This window comes from Macaca fascicularis, chromosome 14, assembly GCF_037993035.2.
Source record: "Macaca fascicularis isolate 582-1 chromosome 14, T2T-MFA8v1.1".
NCBI classification, from domain to species: Eukaryota; Metazoa; Chordata; class Mammalia; order Primates; family Cercopithecidae; genus Macaca; species Macaca fascicularis.
In genome coordinates this window covers 646,079-667,675 of record NC_088388.1, presented here as the reverse complement: position 1 = coordinate 667,675, position 21,597 = coordinate 646,079, and the positions used below count along the sequence as shown (strand labels likewise).

At 51.9% G+C, this 21,597-nt stretch overlaps 1 protein-coding gene across 1 annotated transcript; it reads right to left on the bottom strand.

Moving 5' to 3' along the window:
* Nucleotides 1-378: 378 nt before the first annotated feature.
* Nucleotides 379-18,320, bottom strand: TALDO1 (transaldolase 1). Its single transcript, XM_045372450.1, has 8 exons — nucleotides 18,165-18,320; nucleotides 8,963-9,086; nucleotides 6,523-6,630; nucleotides 4,986-5,117; nucleotides 1,856-2,031; nucleotides 1,432-1,629; nucleotides 946-1,091; nucleotides 379-578 (listed from the first exon to the last, which is right to left on the bottom strand). Exons 1-8 carry the CDS (start codon nucleotides 18,259-18,261, stop codon nucleotides 546-548), a joined length of 1,014 nt encoding a protein of 337 aa, XP_045228385.1. The 5' UTR covers nucleotides 18,262-18,320; the 3' UTR covers nucleotides 379-545.
* Between the last annotated feature and the right edge of the window lie 3,277 nt (nucleotides 18,321-21,597).

The following is a 21,597-nucleotide window of genomic DNA, read 5'->3' as shown; positions in this document are numbered from 1 at the left end:
AAAGCAGGAGGGAGGGTGTGGCTGGGACTGCTGCTCTGGGAGGCATCCACATGTGCCCACGCTTGGAGGCTTGAGACTGCTTTAGTGTCCATTTGTGGCCCACCTGGGACAGCACCTTGGGAGCCCCTGGCATCAGAAGCCTGCCCTTTGCCTAACTCCAGTGCACCCTACAGGCCTCAGGGCTCAGGAGGGGCCCCCCCATCAAAGGCCTCCCAGCAACAACCCTGACTTGGGTTCCCAGGTGGTGGCCCAGGCAGTGGGTTGTGTCTGGAGTACCCTGACCCCGACCCCATCTCTGAAGTCCTAACCTGGGTCACAGCCCGTCACAGCTGGGGCAAGTGATGCTTAGGGGATGGAGACAGTGAATGAAACAGCACAGGAAAAGTGACTGCTTTAATGTATTAGGCAAAATTTTACATAAAATCAGAAATCTATGATCTGTCCCTGCTCCAATTTGTAAAAAACGCAAGATTCATGAGAAGCCATGTGCAGTCAGACCCCAGCTGGCCGACGGTGCAGATCTGGAGTCCACCCTCAGGATTGCACTACTTTCCGTTCTCTGCATTGAACATTTGTTCCTAGAAACAAACACAGCATGAGCTGTGTCTCCCAACACTGCCTTCTGCACCCTGAAGCCCCATGTGGAAGGAGGGAGGCCCTTGTGGGGTCTGCACACTGTGTGGGCCACGGCCACAGGCTGGCCAACGCCACAGTCACCACACAGGCCAGAGAGGAGCCAGGACCCACCAAGCATCCCGGGAGCAGCCCTGGGTGCCATGCACCCTCCACCCTGGGATGGCCTCAGCAGGCCCCGCTTGCTGGGCAGCACGTGAATGAGACCTGGGGTCTCATGCAAGTTTTAACTCTGCCCAGCTTGAACCCCGACATCCAGGCCTGGGCTCTCATGGGGCTTGGCACATGTGGCCCCCCCCACACAACACTCACTGTCAGCATCCGCTCCAGCTTCACTGCGTCAGCGGCAAACTTGCGGATCCCGTCAGAGAGCTTCTCCACAGCCATCTGGTCCTCGTTGTGCAACCAGCGGAAAGACTTCTCATCCAGGTGGATTTTTTCCAGGTCACTGGCTTGGGCTATGGGACAAGACCCAGCCTTCCATACCTGCCCCATGTCCCTGCCCACCTTGGCCCCTTGGGCTCAGGGCCTGAACCCGCTGCACCCAAGCATCTTCCACCAGGGCCAGGCCTCAGCCCCAGCAAGGCTCATGCTGGAAGTGGGGTTCAGCCCACAGAGCCTCGGCTGACGCCTTTAGTGAGACATGTTAGTAAAGCCAAGCCCTCTACTGAGGTCTACACCCTAATGTCTCCCGAGATGTGCTTGCCCCACGGGGGGAGGGATCACCCACAGGGCAGCGTGGCAGGGTGGTGTTGGCCTTGCCCAAGCAGCAGCCACAGCTGGGCAGTGGGGACTCACCCGCCTTGGCTGAGAGCACAGGCACCAGCTTGGCATTGTCCTGGAGCAGCTCTCCCAGGAGCTTGGGTGAGATGGTGAGGAAGTCACAGCCGGCCAGTGCTTTGATCTCGCCCGTGTTGCGGAAGGAGGCGCCCATGACAATGGTTTTGTAGCCAAACTTCTTGTAGTAGTTGTAGATTTTAGTGACACTCTTTACCCCTGGAAAGAAACCAAGCTGTGACCAGGAAGGCTTCAGCAGAGGCACCACCCCACCTGCCCTCCCAGTGCCTGCTGGCTGCACTACCTTGAGCCGCCACCCCTGCCTGCCCGCGCAGACCTGTGCACCTCACTGCTTTTTGATGCGGCAGCTCCATCTCGGGCTCTTCCTGCCAGAGGTGCTGCTGAGGCTGCTCCCCTTACCCCATTACCTCAGAGGGACCCTCACCAGGGTCTTCCAGGGGCTCGTAGGATTTCTTGTCGGTGTTTGCCACATGCCAATCAAGGATGCGCCCAACAAATGGGGAGATGAGGGTCACACCTGCCTCGGCACAGGCCACAGCCTGGGCGAAGGAGAAGAGTAGCGTCATGTTGCAGTGGATGCCGTGCTGCTCCTCGAGCTCCCTGTGGGGCGGGGGCAGGTGAGTTCGGGGCAGGTGAGTGCAGGCCAGGTGCCCACCCAGAGCCAAGGCTGCCAAAGATGCTCACGGGCCTTAAACTGAATCGGCAGGAACAGGCTCATGCCATTGTTAAGAACAAATCTAACATTCAAAGAGGGTTCTAAATGGATAGTGGGTTATGGGTGACCAGAATTTTCTCCAACCCACATTACACAACAGACAAAGGCAAGGGAGGCCCTCTGGGTGCCCGTGCTCTTGCGCCAGGCCAGCACCTCATTCCAGAACTCACCAGGGCTCAGCTCCCAGGCTAGAACCACTGGGTTGTCTCTGACCACATTCCAGTCCTCACCCTGTTCCACCCTAGCCATTCCTGGGGCCACCCCGCAGCAGGCCCATAGCACCCTGGTTTCTGCTGAGAGGAGCCCCTTGGCCACACTAGGCCCCTTGCCCAAGTCCCAGTGCACTTTGGACATCCTGGGGTTGATCCCCAAGGACAGGGCAGTGCCCATACTTTGCCATGTGGCTGGGGCATGGGATGAGACAGCCAAGACTCTGCTCAGGCACCTCCAGACACAAGTTCCCTCCCCAGGCGCCTCTGCCACATGGCCACACGGGGTTGTTCAAGGGGGACAGCAGATGGCACAGCTGAGTTGGGAAACAGCCTGCAGTTCCTCCAGCAGTCACCCAGAGACTCCACTCCTAGGCATATGCCCATGAGAAACAAAAACCTGTCCAGGACAAAACTTGCACATCTGTGTCCACAGCAGCAGATGTGTTCATAGATGTGTTCATAGCAGCAGATGTGTTCAAAGCAGCAGTATACATCACAGCCCGAGAAATGGAAACCGACCGCAGCACTATACATCACAGCTCAAGAGGTGGAAACCGACCAGGTGTCCATCAACAGATGAGTAACTGGCCTATCCACAAAATGGAGTATTTTTCAACATATAGAAACAAATGGGCCGGGTGTGGTGGCTCACACCTGTCATCCCAACACTTTGGGAGGCCGAGGTGGTGGATCACCTGAGGTCGGGAGTTCGAGACCAGCCTAACATGGAGAAACCCCATCTCTACTAAAAATACAAAATTAGCTGGGTGTGGTGGCGCCTGCCTGTAATCCCAGCTACTCGGGAGACTGAGGCAGGAGAATGACTTGAACCTAAGAGGTGGAGGTTGCAGTGAGCTGAGATAGCACCACTGCACTCCAGCCTGGACGAGAGCGAAACTCCATCTCAAAAAAAAAACCAAAAAAACCACAAATGAGGCCAGGCACAATGGCTCATGCCTGTAATCCCAGCACTTTGGGAGGCCAAGATGGGTAGAGATGTCTTGAGCCCAGGGATTCGAGACCAGCCTGGGGAACATGGTGAAATTACCCAGGAGTGGTGTGCGTGTTGTCGTCCCAGCCACTTGGGGGACTGAGATGGAAAGATCACTTGAGCCTGGAGTCAAGGCTGTAGCGAGCTGAGTTCGTGCCACTGCACTCCAGCCGTGGTGAAAAAGTGAGATGCTATCTCAGAGCCGGTCAGTGATGGCACGTGGTAGAACATGTAAACACACAGATGTGGAAACAAAACACTTCTTCCTGATGTGAATTATTTGAGTGTAGCATTGGCTGCTCCTGGGTGAGAACATCATACAGGAGTTTTACTTTGTTTTACACATTTTCTGTCTCTTCCACTCTGAACATACATACGTTTGGTTTGGTTTTTCTGAGACAGGGTCTCACTCTGTCACCCAGGCTGGAGTGCGGTGGTGTGATCACAGCTACTGGAACCTCAACCTCTTGCTCAGGCGATCCTCCCGCCTCAGCCTCCTAAGTAGCTGGAATCACAGGTGTGTGCCATCACGCCTGGCTAATTTTTTTTTTTTTTCAGATGGAGTCTCACTCTGTCACCCATGCTAGAGTGCAGTGGCGCAAACTCGGCTCACTGCAAGCTCTGCCTCCCGGGTTCACGCCATTCACATGTCTCAGTCTCCCGAGTAGCTGGGACTACAGGTGCTTGCCACCACGCCCGGCTAATTTTTATATTTTCAACAGAGACAGGGTTTCACCGTGTTAGCCAGGATGGTCTCCATCTCCTGACTTCGTGATCTGCCTGCCTTGGCCTCCCAAAGTGCTAGGATTACAGGCGTGAGCCACCGCGCCTGGCCTAAAATTTTTTTTTTTTTTTTTTTTGAGACGGAGTCTCGCTCTGTCGCCCAGGCTGGAGTGCAGTGGCGCGATCTCGGCTCACTGCAAGCTCCGCCTCCTGGGTTCACGCCATTCTCCTGCCTCAGCCTCCCGAGTAGCTGGGACTTCAGGCACCCACAACCGCGCCCGGCTAATTTTTTGTATTTTTAGTAGAGACGGGGTTTCACCGTGGTCTCGATCTCCTGACCTTGTGATCCGCCCGCCTCGGCCTCCCAAAGTGCTGGGATTACAGGCGTGAGCCACCGCGCCCGGCCAAAAATTTTTTTATATTTTTGTAGAGACAAGGTTTCACTTCGTTGCCCAGGCTGGTCTGGAACTCCTGGGCTCAAGTGATCCTCCCATCTCAGCCTCCCAAATTGCTGGGATTATAGGCACTAGCCATCTTGCCCAGGCAGCATGTATTTTATATAACAATAGTTTACTTTTTAAAAATCATGTAAATACAGGCTTGTGTTGATCAGGACAGAGGAATGAAAGAATCTGCAGGTGTTAACTAGTGGCTTTTCTTCTCTGCTGGGTGGGTGGATGGTACTTCCTGGGAAATCCCTCATTTCTGATCACCAGCAAGTGAGGGAGCTGGCTCTGGAGCAGAGCGCAGATCTAGGTTGACATCAGCTGGTCAAGTCCAAGCTGTGGGCTGTGCTCCCCAGTCTGGCATTCCCCAGGGCTGAGAGAGTCAAACTTGCCTGATGCCATGTAGACCTTGCCCCAACAACAGGGGAAAAATCTCTGAAAGCTCCTTCCTTGTGGGGTCCACTTACTTTCCAGCCTGAATTCCTTCCCAGGTTGATGACAGCTTTATAAGAATTCGGTCCTTGCTGATCCCAGCTTCCTTATAGAGCTCGATGAGCCGCCTGGCTCTGGCCACCATCGCATCTTTATCAAAGGAGAGCCTGTAGGAGCAAGAAGAACCCATCCCCTCAGATCATGCAGGCTGCCCAACAAGCAGAGCAAGGTGGAGGCCGGGTGTCAGCCCAAGTCAGTTTTGAGCTGCACCACCGTAAGCACCAACCACTGCCCTCAACCTTCCCCTCACTTGAGGTTTGCAGAATGGCTGTGACAGCAACTCACACCCAGTCTCACAAAGGTCCTCAGTGGGATCCATAGGCTATAATTTGTATTAAAAAACACTAGGCCGGGCGCGGTGGCTCACGTCTATAATCCCAACACTTTGGGAGGCTGAGGGGGGAAGATCATGAGGTCCAGAGATCAAGATCTTCCTGGCCAACATGGTGAAACCCTGTCCCTACCAAAAATACAAAAAAATTAGCCGGGTGTGGTGGTGCGCATCTGTAGTCCCAGCTACTCGGGAGGCTGAGGCAGGAGAATCGCTTGAGCCTGGGAGGCGAAGGTTGCAGTGAGCTGAGATCGCGCCACTGCACTCCAGCCTGGCGACAGGGCGAGACTCTGTCTCAAAAAACAAACAAATAAAACAAATCAAAACAAAAAACACTAGTGGCCGGGCACAGTGGCTCATGCCTGTAATCCCAGCACTTTGGGAGGCCAACATGGGTGGATCATGAGGTCAGGAGTTCAAGACCAGCCTGGCCAAGATGATGAAACCCCGTCTCTACTAAAAATACAAAAAATTATCTGGGCGTGGTGGCGAGTGCCTGTAATCTCAGCTACTTGCCAGGCTGAGGCAGAGAAATGCTTGAACCCAGGAGGCAGAGGTTGCAGTGAGCTGAGATTGCACCACTGTATTCCAGCCTGGGTGACAGTGCGAGACTCCATCTCAAAAATAAATAAATAGGCCGGGCGCGGTGGCTCAAGCCTGTAATCCCAGCACTTTGGGAGGCCGAGACGGGCGGATCACGAGGTCAGGAGATCGAGACCATCCTGGCTAACACGGTGAAACCCCGTCTCTACTAAAAAATACAAAAAACTAGCCGGGCGAGGTGGCGGGCGCCTGTAGTCCCAGCTACTCGGGAGGCTGAGGCAGGAGAATGGTCTAAACCCGGGAGGCAGAGCTTGCAGTGAGCTGAGATCCGGCCACTGCACCCCAGCCTGGGCGACAGAGCAAGACTCTGTCTCAAAAAAAAAAAATAAAATAAAAAATTTAAAAAAAAAAAAAAATAAATAAATAAATAAAAATAAAAATAAAAAACACTAGAGATCAGTTGCTAAACAAGGAGCTCTTGGTCGTCAGTACCAACTGTGGGAAAGCTCAGAATAAACCTCTTGGGCCCCTGGGATGGAGACTATGGGTGCAGCAGCCCCTTGACCTCACGTTGACATCCACGTGTGCAACTGTGGACACCTGACCAGCCTGTCCAGCGCAGGAGCAAGCATCCTTACCTTGCATCTACTTCTGTGGATACTCGGCCTGGAATCTTCTTTAGTATTTCTGCTCCAAACAACACAAAAAGTTTATCAATAGCATTTTTAATCTGGTCCTGTTGTGACCTGAAATTCAAAGGGAAAAAAGCAGGTTAGAAGCTTCTAAGGTTCAAGTGCACAAGAGTCTACAAAATGCATTCTGTTATTTCTTTGCCAAATTTCCTTCCATCTTTTTTTTATCTTAAAACATTTTTTTATTGTAGCCAAATAATACATATAATGTAAAATTTCCCATCTTATCCTTTTTTTTTTTTTTTTTTTTTCCCCCAAGACAGGGTCTCACTCAGTCGCTTAGGCTAGAGTGCAGTACTGTGATTACACCTCACTACAGCCTTGACCTCCTGGGCTCAAGTGATCCGCCCGCCTCAGCCTCCCAAGTAGCTGGGACTACAGGTGCACATCTCCATGCCTGGCTAATTTTTAAATTTTTTTGGAGAGATAAGAGTTTTGCCCTGTTGCCTAGACTGTTCTCGAACTCTTAGGCTGAAGGGATCCTCTCATCTTGGCCTACCAAAGCACTGGGGTTACAGGCGTGCACCACTGCCCCCAACCTGCCATTTTTCAGTATATTCAGCACGTTCACAATTCTGTACGACCGTCACCATCTATCTCCAGAGCTCTTTTCATCATCCCAAACTGCATCCCTCTATCTTTTGGCACTTGCAAAATATTATATTTTCCATCTCTTCAGTCACTGGACAGACACTAGGTGAAGTCCATGATGCTGTTCCAAAATCTGAGTGGCCTCGTTAGCCCACTACACACAGGAAGCCCTTCAGCTAGACGCTCGGGGGTCAGAATTCTTGGGCCAGACCGGGTGCGATGGCTCACACCTGTAATCACAGCACGTTGGCAGGCCAAGGTGGGCAGACTGCTCAAACTCAGGAGTTCGAAACCAGCCAGAGCAACATGGCGAAACCCTGCCTCTACAAACAAATACGAAGATTAGCCAGGTGTGGTAGCGTGCACCTGCATGTAGTCCCAGCTACTTGGGAGGATGAGGTGGGAGGATGGCTTGAGCCCAGGACATCAAGGCTGCAGTGAGCTGAGATTATGAGACTGCTCTCCAGCCTAGGTGACAGAGTCAAACGTTATCTCAAAAAAAAAAAAAAATTCTTGGGCCATCTGGACATGGGGGCAGGGCTCATCTGTTGATCACCCAGCTAAGCAAAGGCACCAGTGTCATCCAATAACAAGAGCACCAAGGCCTCGCGGATGCCACAGGGGCGCAACACCACGAGAGGAGGAAAGGGGAGCTAAGAGGAGAGAGGAGAGGGTCAGACTCAGCGTCCAGAGTGGCTTTCACACATGGTCAGGGGAGCCACTCACCAGCCACCTGGACCTATGCAAGACCAGTACCAGAAAGGGACCTGCTCCTGTGTGGTGCCCACATTGTCTGCTCGGCACCATCTTCAAGCTTTGAATTATTACCCTGAAGAGAATCTAAAATGGCATCTAAAATATGCAAAGCCATGGGCATGAAGAGTGCTCTACAGTTGCTTGGTTGGGTAAGGGGGTGGGACCTACTGCAAACTGGTGCCAGAGAACATTCTGGGAGTTATAAAAGCTATTAAAAAATTAAAAAGCCAGGCACGGTGGCTCATGTCTATAATCTGAGCACTGCGGGAAGCCAAGGCAGGCGGATCACTTGAGGTCAGAAGTTCGAGACTGGCCTGGCCAACATGGTGAAACCCTGTCTCCACTAAAATACAAAAATTATAGCTGGGTATGGTGGCTCATGTCTGTAATCCCAACTACTTGGCAGGCTGAGGCAGGAGAATCACTTGAATCCAGAAGGTGGAGGTTGCAGTGAGCCAAGATCATGTCAGTGCACTCCAGCCTGGACAACAAAAGCAAAACTCTGTCTCAAAAAAAAAAAAAAAAAAAAAAAAAAAGCCAGGAGTGGTGGCGCACACCTATAATCCCAGCTAATTGGGAAGCTGAGGCAGGAGAATCACTTGCACCAGGGAGGCAGAAGTTCTAGTGAGCCAAGATCGCTCCACTATACTCCAGCCTGGGTGGACAGAGCGAGACTCTGTCTGAAAAATAAAAAATAAAATAAAATGACAGCCAGAAGATAAGTATTACCAGAGCTGGGGAGACTGACTGCAGAAGGGGAGGAGGGCCTCTGGGGGTCTGCGAGTGCCCTGCATCCGGACTGGGGTGGTGTTCACAGGGTGTGCACACATTGGCAAGACTCCAAGCTGCTCACTTACCACGGGTGCAGGTCACTCCATGCAGGTTACACTTTGATAAACAAAAACAGGCAGAAAGAAAGGGTTTTTTCTTCCCTTGAGTTCATGGTGTTTGAGAGCTAAAATTCAGTTAGGGAGGGAAACAAGGCCAACTAGACTAGCGTGAGGGCCTAGCTGGGACCCTCCCGAGTCCAGGCACTCACCCGCCCAGCTTCCGGCCATAGGTGATCGCCTCCTCCACCAGCTCCTGGTAAGCGGGCATCTGCGCTGCAGCCAGGATCAGGGACGGGTTGGTGGTAGCATCCTGGGGCTTGTACTCGTCGATGGCTAGGGAAATAGTTTTCAAAAGCCAAAGTAAGTGAAGCGCTTGCCTCCAACTGGAAACACGTGAAGGAACCCTCTAAGTCCCCAGGATGTTAGGGGAGTCCAGAGCATTTCCCAAAGTGGGGTCCAGCCACACTTCTCTCACATTCCTGGTCACCGAAGGTTCATCAAGATGCGGCTGTTTGCACAATGATGAAACAACAAGCACTAAGTGCCCAGAGATCAACTATGCCCCTGCAAGAGCTGACTTGTAACAGCATGGGAGTGAGAGGTGAGACAACTGGGAGAACGCTGGCCGTAGGAAAATATGCTTCCCGCTGCTGTACCACCACAAGGAGGCGCACGGCCTAGAGTCAGTGACCCACCTGTGAACGCGGATCTTCTGGGCTGGGTCATCATCACCACGCCCAGCTAGAACAGAGTCAAAAAGTCAGGGGAAAAGCACTGAGGGTACATAGCATTGCTCCAAAAATAATTATCTGCAAGCCTAGCTGCTGAAGCGGCCTCTAACCTGAAATCAGTTTATCTAATAGTTGCTGAACCGCACTGCTGCAACTTTAAGACTAATTTTACCCACTGCCATCACTCACCAATCATTCTTTTTAGGTTTCATAAAAAGACTAAATTGGCCAGGTGTGGTAGTGCATGCCTGTAGTCTCAGCTACTCAAGAGGCTGAAGCAGGAGGATCGCTTGAGCCCAGGAGGTTGAGACTACAGTGAGCCGTGATTATGCCACTACACTCCCACCTGGGCCAGAGAGCAAGACCCCATCTCTTTTTTTTTTTTTTTTTTTTTTTTTTTTTTTTTTTTTTGAGGCGGAGTCTCGCTCTGTCGCCCAGGCTGGAGTGCAGTGGCGCGATCTCGGCTCACTGCAAGCTCCGCCTCCCGGGTTCACGCCATTCTCCTGCCTCAGCCTCCCAAGTAGCTGGGACTACAGGCGCCGCCACCACGCCCGGCTAATTTTTTTGTATTTTTAGTGGAGACGGGGTTTCATTGTGTTAGCCAGGATGGTCTCGATCTCCTGACCTCGTGATCCGCCCGTCTCGGCCTCCCAAAGTGCTGGGATTACAGGCTTGAGCCACCGCGCCCGGCCGACCCCATCTCTTAAGAAAATAAATTCAGGGCCGGGCGCGGTGGCTCAAGCCTGTAATCCCAGCACTTTGGGAGGCCGAGGCGGGTGGATCACGAGGTCAGGAGATCGAGACTATCCTGGCTAACATGGTGAAACCCCGTCTCTACTAAAAAATACAAAAAACTAGCCGGGCGTGGTGGCGGGCGCCTGTAGTCTCAGCTACTTGGGAGGCTGAGGCGGGAGAATGGCGTGAACCCGGGAGGCGGAGCTTGCAGTGAGCCGAGATCACGCCACTGCACTCCAGCCTGGGAGACACAGCGAGACTCCGTCTCAAAAAAAAAAAAAAAAAAAAAAAGAAAATAAATTCAGGCCGGGTGCAGTGGCTTACACCTGTAATCCCCACATTTTGGGAGGCCAAGGCTGGTGGATTGCCTGAGGTCAGGAGTTCGAGACCAGCCTGGCCAACATGATGAAACCCCGTCTCTACTAAAAATACAAAAATGAGATGGGCATGGTGGCACATGCCTGTAATCCCAGCTACTCAGGAGGCTGAGGCAAGAGAATCGCTTGAACCCAGGAGGTGGAGGTTGCAATGAGCTGAGATCACACCACTGCACTCCAGCCTGGGTGACAGAGACTCTGTTTCATAAATAAACAAACAAACAAATAAATATCGCATTCAGTAGCTTCTGCCGGTAACTTGACAAAACCTGATCTAAGAATCCTTTTAGTTGGAGTGGGCAACTTTGACAACATCTCAAGTTTTTGTTCAAATTGTACTGGTGATCAAAGTTGACATTCTCTGCTTTAATAAACCCAGTCATAAAATGCTATTTAGTGGCTGGGCACAGTGGCTCACACCTGTAATCCCAGAACTTTGGGAGGCTGACGGGGGTGGATCACTTGAGGTGAGGAGTTCGAGACCAGCCTGAGATTGTGCCACTGCACTCCAGCCTGGGCAATGGAGTAAGACACTGTTGCAAGGACAAAAAAAAAAGTTGTTTTCTTCAGAGTAACCAACTAAACAGTTCAAAAAGTCCAAACTTGTAGCCACTGAGTAGCTTTTTTTCTTTTTGACAGAGTCTCACTCCGTCATTCAGGCTGGAGTGCAGTGGAAAGATCTCGCCTCACTGCAACCTCCTCCTCCAGGGTTCAAGTGATTCTCCTACCTCAGCATCCTGAGTAGCTGGCACACACCCTGACACCTGGCTAATTTTTGTATTTGTATTTTTTTATGTTTTATTTTTTTCTGAGATGGAGTCTTGCACCGTTGTCCAAGCTGGAGTGCAGTGGCACAATCTCAGCTCACTGCAACCTCCGACAGCCAGGTTCAAGCAATTCTCCTGCCTCAGCCCCCTGAGTAGCTGGGATTACAGGCACGAGTCACCATACCAGGCTAATTTTTTTTTTTTTTTTTTGTATTTTTAGTAGACAGGGTTTTGCCATGTTGGTCAGGCTGGTCTCGAACTCCTGACCTCAGGTGATCCACCTGACTTGGCCTCCCAAATTGCTGGGATTACAGGCGTGAGTCACACTGAGCCCAGCCTCTGAAGAAACAAACTGAACTGTGTTACTCTGCTCTCATATCAGAATAATCAACACAGAGGACTTCTGTGACCAAATGTGTGGGGATTTCTCCCCATACACCAAACAAGCAATTAATTCTTCAGTGGATACCAGCCGGGTGTCCTCCAATTCAACTCCAACCCTGTCTACCTGGAGACAGCCTCAGATCCCACAGGTTGAGGGCTTAGTCCCATCCAACCATTCTCCACTTCCCACCGGCCACAAGTCTGGGCTCCAGAACTTCTGATCCACTGGCCTCAAGTTGGAGGTGCCAACTTGAATTAACCTTCGTGTTCAGTTAATTTCTGGAGCAGATCACAGAAGTAAGGGAAACACTTAACACGTACTGGCTTATTATACAAATGACACAGAGGAAGAGATGCATAGGGCAAGGCATGTGAGAAGGGGCACGGCGCCTCCATGCCCACCCTGGGTGCACCACCCTTCAGGAGGCTCCATGTGTTCAGGTATCTGGAAGCTCCCTGAACCCTGTCCTCTTGGGCCTTTTATGGAGACTCCACTGGAGAGATATGACTGAAGTATGGGCAGCCCTGTTGAATTATTATCATCTAATGAGCAAGGAAACCCAGCAACACCTCTCTGTTCACATTCTTACTGTCCTCTGTGCAACATTCCTTCCTCCAGGGTATGTGGTGGGACCCCTTCTGAAATGAGGGTCTTAGGACCCACAATTAGAAAAGCAAGTAGAGGGCCAGGCGCAGTGGCTCACGCCTGTAATCCCAGCACTTTAGGGGGCTGAGGCGGGCAGATCACGAGGTCAGGAGATCAAGACCATCCTGGCTAACACCGTGAAACCCCGTCTCTACTAAAAATACAAAAAACTAGCTGGGCGTGGTGGCGGGCGCCTGTAGTCCCAGCTACTTGAGAGGCTGAAGCAGAAGAATGGCGTGAACCTGGGAGGTGGAGCTTGCAGTGAGCCGAGATCACGCCACTGACTCAAGCCTGGGTGAGAGAGCGAGACTCCACCTCAAAAAAAAAAAAAAAAAAAAGAAAAGCAAGTAGAGAATTTCTTTACGGACAGCTCCAAAACAGAAAGAAAGGCAGGAAAGATTCCTCCCTTGGAGAGAGAAAGGAGCAAGTGAGAGAGGAGAAGGTCAGCGACGGAAATTCTGTTTTCCGAGGCCTGCTCCTGAGGCCTAGAGTGCCCCAACATTGTAACAGGACTATAGGAGTTATGAGACAGGAACTGTCCACACACGCATGCATGCATGCACACATAACAATTACCTTCAAATGAGGTTCATGGTTTATTATTATTATTGTTATTTTGAAATGGAGACTCGCTCTGTCACTCAGGCTAGAGTGCAGCGGCGCAATCCCGGCTTACTGCAACCTCCATCTTCTGGGTTCAAACAGTTCTCTCACCTCAGCCTCTCAAGTAGCTGGGATTACAGGCACTTGCCACCATACCTGGCTAATTTTTGTATTTTTAGTAGAGATAGGGTTTCACCATGTTGGCCAGGCTGGTCTCGATCTCTTGACCTCAGGTGATCCACCCGCCTCAGCCTCCCAAAGTGCTGGGATTACAGGCATGAGCCACTGAGGCTAGCCCCAACTTTCTCTCGTTCTTTGGACAGATCGAAGACCACCCAGTCTGCTTGAATTGCAATTATTTCTTCCCAAATAAAATGTTAAATTTAGAGATTTGTCACTACATTTTGACTTCAACACAGATACCACATGGTTATCTTCAACAAGGACTGTTAGCTGGGAGTGGTGGCACACACCTGTAGTCCCAGCTACTTGGGAGGCTGAGGTGGGGGAAATCACCTCAGCCCAGGAGGTCAAGGCTTCGGTGAGCCGTGTTGCACCACGTGACTGCACCACTGTACAGCCTGGGTGACAAAGCAAGACCCTGTCTCAAAAAAAAAACAAAACAAAAAAAACCAAAAACAAAAACCCAAGGATTATTTTCTTTATTCTTAAAACTACTGTTTCTTGGCCGGGCGCGGTGGCTCAAGCCTGTAATCCCAGCACTTTGGGAGGCCAACACGGGCGGATCACGAGGTCAGGAGATCGAGACCATCCTGGCTAACACGGTGAAACCCCGTGTCTACTAAAAAAATACGAAAAACTAGCCGGGCGAGGTGGCAGGCGCCTGTAGTCCCAGCTACTCCGGAGGCTGAGGCAGGAGAATGGCATAAACCTGGGAGGCGGAGCTTGCAGTGAGCTGAGATCCGGCCACTGCACTCCAGCCTGGGCTACAGAGTGAGACTCCGTCTCAAAAAAAAAAAAAAAAAAAACTGTTTCTTTTAACACATTAGTTCTTTCTCACGTAACCAAGCTAGGAATTCAAAGAAGCCAACGAGGCTTAACCTGGGGTCTTGTTGATCAGGCTGTCCAAATGTAAAGTGGAGGTAAAGAGTTATGGCCACTGACACCCATAGAACGGCCCATCGTTCCAGCAGATTAGCCAGTTCAGTAACTTTATTTGGAAAATAAGTACCTTTTTTTTTTTGAGACAGGGTCTCGCTTTGTCTCCTAAGCTGGAGTGCAGTGGTGCAGTCACAGCTCGCTGCTGCCTCAACCTCCTGGGCTTAAGTGATCCTCCCAACTCAGCCTCCCAAGTAGCTGGGACTACAGGTGTGCGCCAATATGCCTGGCTATTTTTTTTTTGTAGGGATGGGGTTTTACCATTTTGCCAAGGCTGGAATAAGTACTTTCAAAGGGTCTTTCAATGACAAAACTATAGAGGTAGAGAACAGGTTAGAGGCTGCCAAGGAACAGGGAATGAGGTGTCTCTCAGGAACACGGGGATCTCAGTGCCTATGGGACAGCTATGTCCTGTCACAGCAGTCACAGGAATTTACACACCTTATGAAACTGTCACATAGCCTCCTTTCCCCAGTACAGGGGGAAACTGGGGAGCCCTGAGCCAGGCCTGCAGTCTATAACAGCATCAGCATCACAGCAGTGCCCACTTCCCGGTGTGGATACCATGCCGTGGTTACATGAGATGTCACCACGAGCGACAGTGGTTGAAGGGTTCATAGGACTGTATGGGCTGATTTTGCAACTTCTGTGCATCTATACCCATTTCAACATGACAAGTTAAGAAAAAGCCTGTCTTGGCACAGTGTTGACACAGGTCTGCCAGAATGCCCTGAATGAAGCACTGAAAACAGCCCATTTCATCCTGTAAAATCACCCCTTGATAAAGTCAGCTTTTAGCAAATGGCTTTTACAAAATTAAAACAAAACCAAGGTCCACTGGGGCAAAAATGGGTTTCAGGGTCCAGGGTCCCTTAAACCGAATGCAAACTGGGGAGGGTCACACTGTGGGAAGAAAAATGGGGAGGGTCACACTGTGGGAAGAAAAATGGGGAGGGTCACACTGTGGGAAGAAAAATGGGGGGTCACACTGTGGGAAGAAAACTGGGGAGGGTCACACTGTGGGAAGAAAACTGGGGAGGGTCAGATTGTGGGAAGAAAACTGGGGAGGGTCACACTGTGGGAAGAAAACTGGGGAGGATCACACAGTGGGAAGAAAAATGGGGAGGGTCACACTGTGGGAAGAAAACTGGGGAGGGTCACACTGTGGGAAGAAAACTGAGGAGGGTCACACTGTGGGAAGAGCATTCACAGCTTTGATTCTATTTTCAGTGGCCTGTGCCTCCCTCCCACAAGGAGTGAAGAATCTTCACTTCACAAAATACAGATCACAAACCCAACAGATTATTTTACAACTACATAACATTGATGAACATATACTATCAATGAATGTATTTTTTTGTTAATATTCATTAAAAAAATATGTCAGGACTTGGGTTTAGAAGATTTTTTTTTTTTTTTTGAGATGGAGTCTCCCTCTGTCGCCCAGGTTGGAGTGCAGTGGTGCTCACTACAACCTCCGCCTTCTGAGTTCAGCGATTCTCCTGCCTCACCCTCCCAAGTAGCTGGGATTACAGGCATGCAACACCGCGCCCAGCTAATTTTTGTATTTTTAGTAGAGACGGGGTTTCACCATGTTGGTCAGGCTGGTCTCGAACTCCTGACCTCGTGATCCACCTGCCTCGGCCTCCCAAAGTACTGGGATTACAGGCGTGAGCCACTTCGCCCGGCCAGAAGATTTCTTTCTTTCTTTTTTTTTTTTTTTTTGAGACGGAGTCTCGCTCTGTAGCCCAGGCTGGAGTGCAGTGGCCGGATCTCAGCTCACTGCAAGCTCCGCCTCCCGGGTTCACGCCATTCTCCGGCCTCAGCCTCCCGAGTAGCTGGGACTACAGGCGCCCGCCACCTCGCCCGGCTAGTTTTTTGTATTTTTTAGTAGAGACGGGGTTTCACCGTGTTAGCCAGGATGGTCTCGATCTCCTGACCTCGTGATCCGCCCGTCTCGGCCTCCCAAAGTGCTGGGATTACAGGCGTGAGCCACTGCGCCCGGCCAGAAGATTTCTTTAAAAAAACAATACAAGGCTGGGCACGGTGGCTCACGCCTGTAATTCCAGCACTTTGGGAGGCCGAGGCGGGCGGATCACGAGATCAGGAGATCGAGACCATCCTGGCTAACACAGTGAAACCCCGTCTCTACTAAAAATACAAAAAAAATTAGCCGGGCGTGGTGGCGGCGCCTGTAGTCCCAGCTACTCGGGAGGCTGAGGCAGGAGAATGGCGTGAACCCGGCAGGCGGAGCTTGCACCTAGTCGAGATCGCGCCACTGCACTCCAGCCAGGGCGACAGAGCGAGACTCCGTTTCAAAAACAAACAAACAAACAAACAAACAAAAAAAACAAAACAAAACCACGAACCCAGGACTCCCCAGGCCTGCTATGGGTATGGGTTTAGGAAAATTCATCTTTATTGGCCCTGCACTGCCGCACCAGCTCTGCCCTAACTGGTGAGGGCCAGCAAGGAACAATACAGATGAGGGCTCTGTCCACCAGGCAAACTGCAAATTATTCTCAGTGCTAAGAAGGGAAAAAACTGGCCGGTCGCGGTAATCCCAGCACTTTGGGAGGCCGAGGCAGGCAGATCACGAGGTCAGGAGATCGAGACCACGGTGAAACCCCGTCTCTACTAAAAATACAAAAAATTAGCCGGGTGCAGGGGTGGGCGCCTGTAGTCCCAGCTACTCGGGAGGCTGAGGCAGGAGAATGGCGTGAACCCGGGAGGCAGAGCTTGCAGTGAGCCGAGATCGCACCACTGCACTCTGGCCTGGGCCACAGAGGAGACTCCGTCTCAAAAAAAAAAAAAAAAAAGAGAGAAAAAAAGAAAGGAATAAACTGAGCAGCAGAAAAATGTGTAGCCCCTTTTCTGGAGCTTTCTTTCTTATAAAGAGAAAGGTCTGGACTACAACAGGGGGCTGTGTGTGTGAGGGACTCACAGCTCTAGCTTTGGATCTCCCAAAGAGGGGTCTGGAGCAGACTGTGGCACCCCAAGCCAGTCGCTGAATCCCCATCTTTGATGGTTAAGCAGCCAAATATGCCAGTTCACTCTCTAGGCTCTGCTAGATAAACAATGCCCTTACTCAGTTACCGAAGAGGAATTAAAGCCTGTTTCTCAAGTCACCATGAGAAAGCAGAAAAGAGAGGAAGTCACTTCCGTATTAGGTACTCACAGCATTCATCCATGAAGCGTTTCATGATTTTCTTAAAAAATATTACTTGTTCTCAACAAAACATACACACAAGGCTCGTCTACTCTGCACTGCAGAGGACAGAACAGCTAAGTATTAATAAAATAAGCCTTCTTATTCTCTCCAATGTAAACAATTCAAGCCCAGGAAAATCAGTATTTAACAGTGGAACAACCCTGTGCTGTCATGGGCACCGGCTTTTACCCACCCGGTGCGCCTGGCGGTGGCTGTCCACCAGGGCACCTGCCGCCCACAGGGTTGTCCCACTGGGCACCGCAGAGCTCAAGGGCGGTGGCGGCACTGGCAGCTTCTGGTCAGAGCTAGCTGATGTCCCCGCTCTACAGACAATATCAGCCCAACAAAATTGCATCTGGCTGACCACAAACTGGCCACGTGGAAGTCAGCTCGAAGCTCTACCCCGAATCTCTCCTGAACTCAAAGGCACTGAAAGCTGCCTCGACCCATGAGGGTGCAGAGGGGCTCCCGTGGGCTGCCCGCAGCCAGTCCCGGGGGCGGGGTCTGAGGGCGCAGCCGACCCCACCCTGGGAGGAGGGCGAGGGCGAGGCTGGGATACCGGTTTCTTGCCCCACGGCTCGCAAGGACCCGTCGGTCCCGCCCGCACCCGAGCCCCTCACGGCTGACCTCAGCTCCTCACTGCTGCCCCCGGCCCCGCTCCCCTCACGGCCGCCCCTGGCCCAAGCAACCGGCACCTGCGCTCATTCCCCCCGGAACCGAGCCGCCTGGGGCACCGCCACCCGGTCCGCGTCCCGGAACTGGGTACCCGGGGAAATCGGGGCGCCGGGGCCTCCGAAGGGCGCTTGCGCCGCGTGCCCGGGCTCCGCGCCGTCCTCACCGTGGAAGTCGCCCGTGTCGGCCACCACGGTGGTGAACTGCTTGAGCTGGTCCAGCGCGGACTCCATCCTCTGACGCTTCACGGGTGAGCTCGACATAGCAAGGCCGAGGGGGCTGCAGCTGCGGCGGCGACGCGACGGGCGCGCGGGCGGCCCACAATGCCCCGCGGGCGCCGGCCAATCGGAGAGCGGCGCGAGAGGGCGAGGCCAGCGGGTCCCTACGCGCCTGGACGAAGCCCCGCCCCCGAGGACGAAGCTCCAGCCCCAAGGCCCGGTCGCGCACCTCAGGGCAGAGAACGCCGCGCGGGTCCTACGGGCGGGGTTTTCCCGGGTCCGCAGCAGCTGCCGCGGACGGACCTGGGAAAACACCGGCACGACACGGGGCGGCTGGCCCTCGGCTCCTTCCTGCCCCGCGGGAAGCACCGGGAGGGCGGAAGGAGATGGACCCGGCCCAGGCGCCGACCCCGCGGGGCCGAACCCGCCAGGGCCGAACGCGGCGCGGCGAGGCGAGATCCCTGGTGGGGCCAGGACTGGGGTCGGGGGCCGCTGTAGGAAGCAGAGGAGGGAGCGGCGGGGGACGCCTTGCAGGTGCGGGAGGCAGAGCAGGGGGCGGCTGCAGAGCTCGGGCGCCGGACGCGGCGGGGAACATCCTTCTGGGAATCTGTACCCCTGAGTGCTAAGCCCAGAGGTATCCGGCCGAACGGCGAGGCAGGCGTAGGAGGCCCAGCTGCCCGGCTTCTTACCATCGCTGACTTGCAGGAGTTCCTGGTACATTTTGATAAAGTCTCTGTCGCTTGTGTCTGTGTTGCAGACACTGTAACCGCCCTATGGGTTCGCCTTGCCCGTTGCCGGTACAGAGTCTATTTTCAAGACAGGGGAATTGCAATAGAGAAAGCATAATTCACACACAGCCGACTGTTTGGGAAACCAGAGTTTTATTCCTCAGTCTCCCCCAAAACTCGGGGATCCGAGTATTTAAGGATATTTGGTGGGTAGGGGGCCAGTGAGTCAGGAGTGCTGACTGGTCAGCTAGGGATAAATCACAGGGAGTAAGCTGTCCGCTTATGGTGAGTCAGTTCCTGCGTAGAGGCCACACACTAGTTGGCAGGTCCCGGTTGTCAGAAATACAAAAACTTGAAAAGACTTTTTTTTTTTTTTTTTTGAGATGGAATCTCGCCCTTGTTGCCCAAGCTGGATTGCAGTGGTGAGATCTTGGCTCACTGCAACCTCCGCCTCCTGGGTTCAAGCGATTCTCCTGTCTCAGCCTCCCAAGTAGCTGGGATTACAGGGGCGCACCACCACGCCCGGCTAATTTTTGTATTTTTAGTACAGACGGGGTTTCATCATGTTGGCGAGGATGGTCTCTATCTCCTGACCTCGTGATCCGCCCACCTCGGTCTCCCAAAGTGCTGGGATCCCAGGTGTGAGCCACCGCGCCCGGCCGAAAAGACGTCTTAAAAGGCAAATCCTAGGCCGGCGCGGTGGCTCACGTCTGTAATCCCAGCACATTGAGAGGCCCACGCAGGCGATAACGAGATCAGGATTTGGAGACCAGCGAGGCCAACATGCGAAACCCCGTCTCTACTAAAAATACAAAATTAGTCAGGCGTGGTGGCACACAGCTGTAATCCCAACTACTTGGGAGGCTGAGGCAGGAGAATGGGGTTGAACCTAGGAGGTGGAGGTTGCAGTGAGCCGAGATCGTCCCACTGTACAACAACCTGGGCTACAAGAAGAGACTCCATTAAAAAAAAAAAAAAAAAAAAAAAAGCGAACCCTAGGTTCACAACAGTGTTGATTGCTATCTTTAGGAGTAATTGGGGAAGTTGCAAATCTTATGACCTCCGGAATAATGGCTGGTAATATTTAGACTTCCAGCCCCTGTCATCCTAACTTGGTGGCTGGTGGCCTTTCATTCATTTTACAAGAGCATTCTAGTTTTGGGGAACGGCTATTATTTAAACTAAACTAAATTCCTTCCCAAGGCTTGTTTGGCCTTTGGCCAGTAATGGACAAGGACCTTTTGACGGTTACAAGCAAGATGGAATTGGTTAAGTCTGTTATCTTTCACTGTCATAATTTCCTTAGTTATAATTTTGCAAAGGTGGTTCCAATACTTCCTCTCAGTATGTGTTCCCTTTTCATTTTAACAGTGTCTTTAATGAAAATTAGCTTTTTATTTTTATTAAGTTCAATGTATCAAGTTTTAACTTTATATTTACTCTTTTGGTATCTTCTCTAAGAAGTTTTTGCTTGCTCCAAAGTGACAAAAATATTTTCTTATGATGTCTTCTGAAGATGTTTTGGTTTTCAGCTTTTATGTTAGAGTCTTTGAGGCCACTCCAGTTGTTTTGTTTTTATTTTTTTGAGACAGGGTCTAGCTCAGTCACTCAGACTGGAGTGCAGTGGTGTGATCATGGCTCACTGCAGCCTCCACCTCCCGGGCTCATGCAATCCTCCCACTTCAGCCTCCTGAGTAGTTGGGACTACAGATGCATACCACTGTGCCTCGCTAATTTTTAAAATTTTCTATAGGGACACCTACTCCTTGTGTTTCCCAGACTAGTCTCCAACTCCTGGCCTCAAGTGATCCTCCGGCCTCAGCCTCCTAAAATGCTGGAATTACAGGTGCTCGCCACCATGCCTGGCTAATTTTCGTATTATCTGTAGACATGGGGTCTTACCATATTGCCCAGGCTAGTCTTGAACTCCTGAGCTCAAGCAATCCTCCTACCTGGGCCTCCCAAAGTGCTGGGATTACAGGCATGAGCCACCACGCCAGGCCCCCTTGATTTTTGTCTCTGACCTGGAAATGGAAAGTAGTTTTTCTCCACCGGTTTCAGCATCTGTTGAGAGGACTTTCTTCTCTCCATTGAAATGCAAAAATAGGAAATATACATCACAGAAGAAGATATAGAGCAGGTGGCCATCTTTTTTTTTTTTTTTTTTTTTTTGAGATGAAGTCTCACTCTGTAGCCCAGGCTAGAGTGCAGTGGCACGATCTCAGCTCACTGCAAGCTCCGCCTCCTGGGTTCATGCCATTCTGCCTCAGCCTCCCGAGTAACTGGGACTACAGGCGCCCGCCCCCACGCCCGGCTAACTTTTTGTATTTTTAGTGGAGACGGGGTTTCACTGTGTTAGCCAGGATGGTCTTTTTTTTTTTTTTTTTTTTTTTTTTTTTTTTTGAGACGGAGTCTCGCTCTGTCGTCCAGGCTGGAGTGCTGTGGCCGGATCTCAGCTCACTGCAAGCTCCGCCTCCCGGGTTTACGCCATTCTCCTGCCTCAGCCTCCGAGTAGCTGGGATTACAGGCGCCCACCACCTCGCCCGGCTAGTTTTTTGTATTTTTTAGTAGAGACGGGGTTTCACCGGGTTAGCCAGGATGGTCTCAATCTCCTGACCTTGTGATCCGCCCGTCTCGGCCTCCCAAAGTGCTG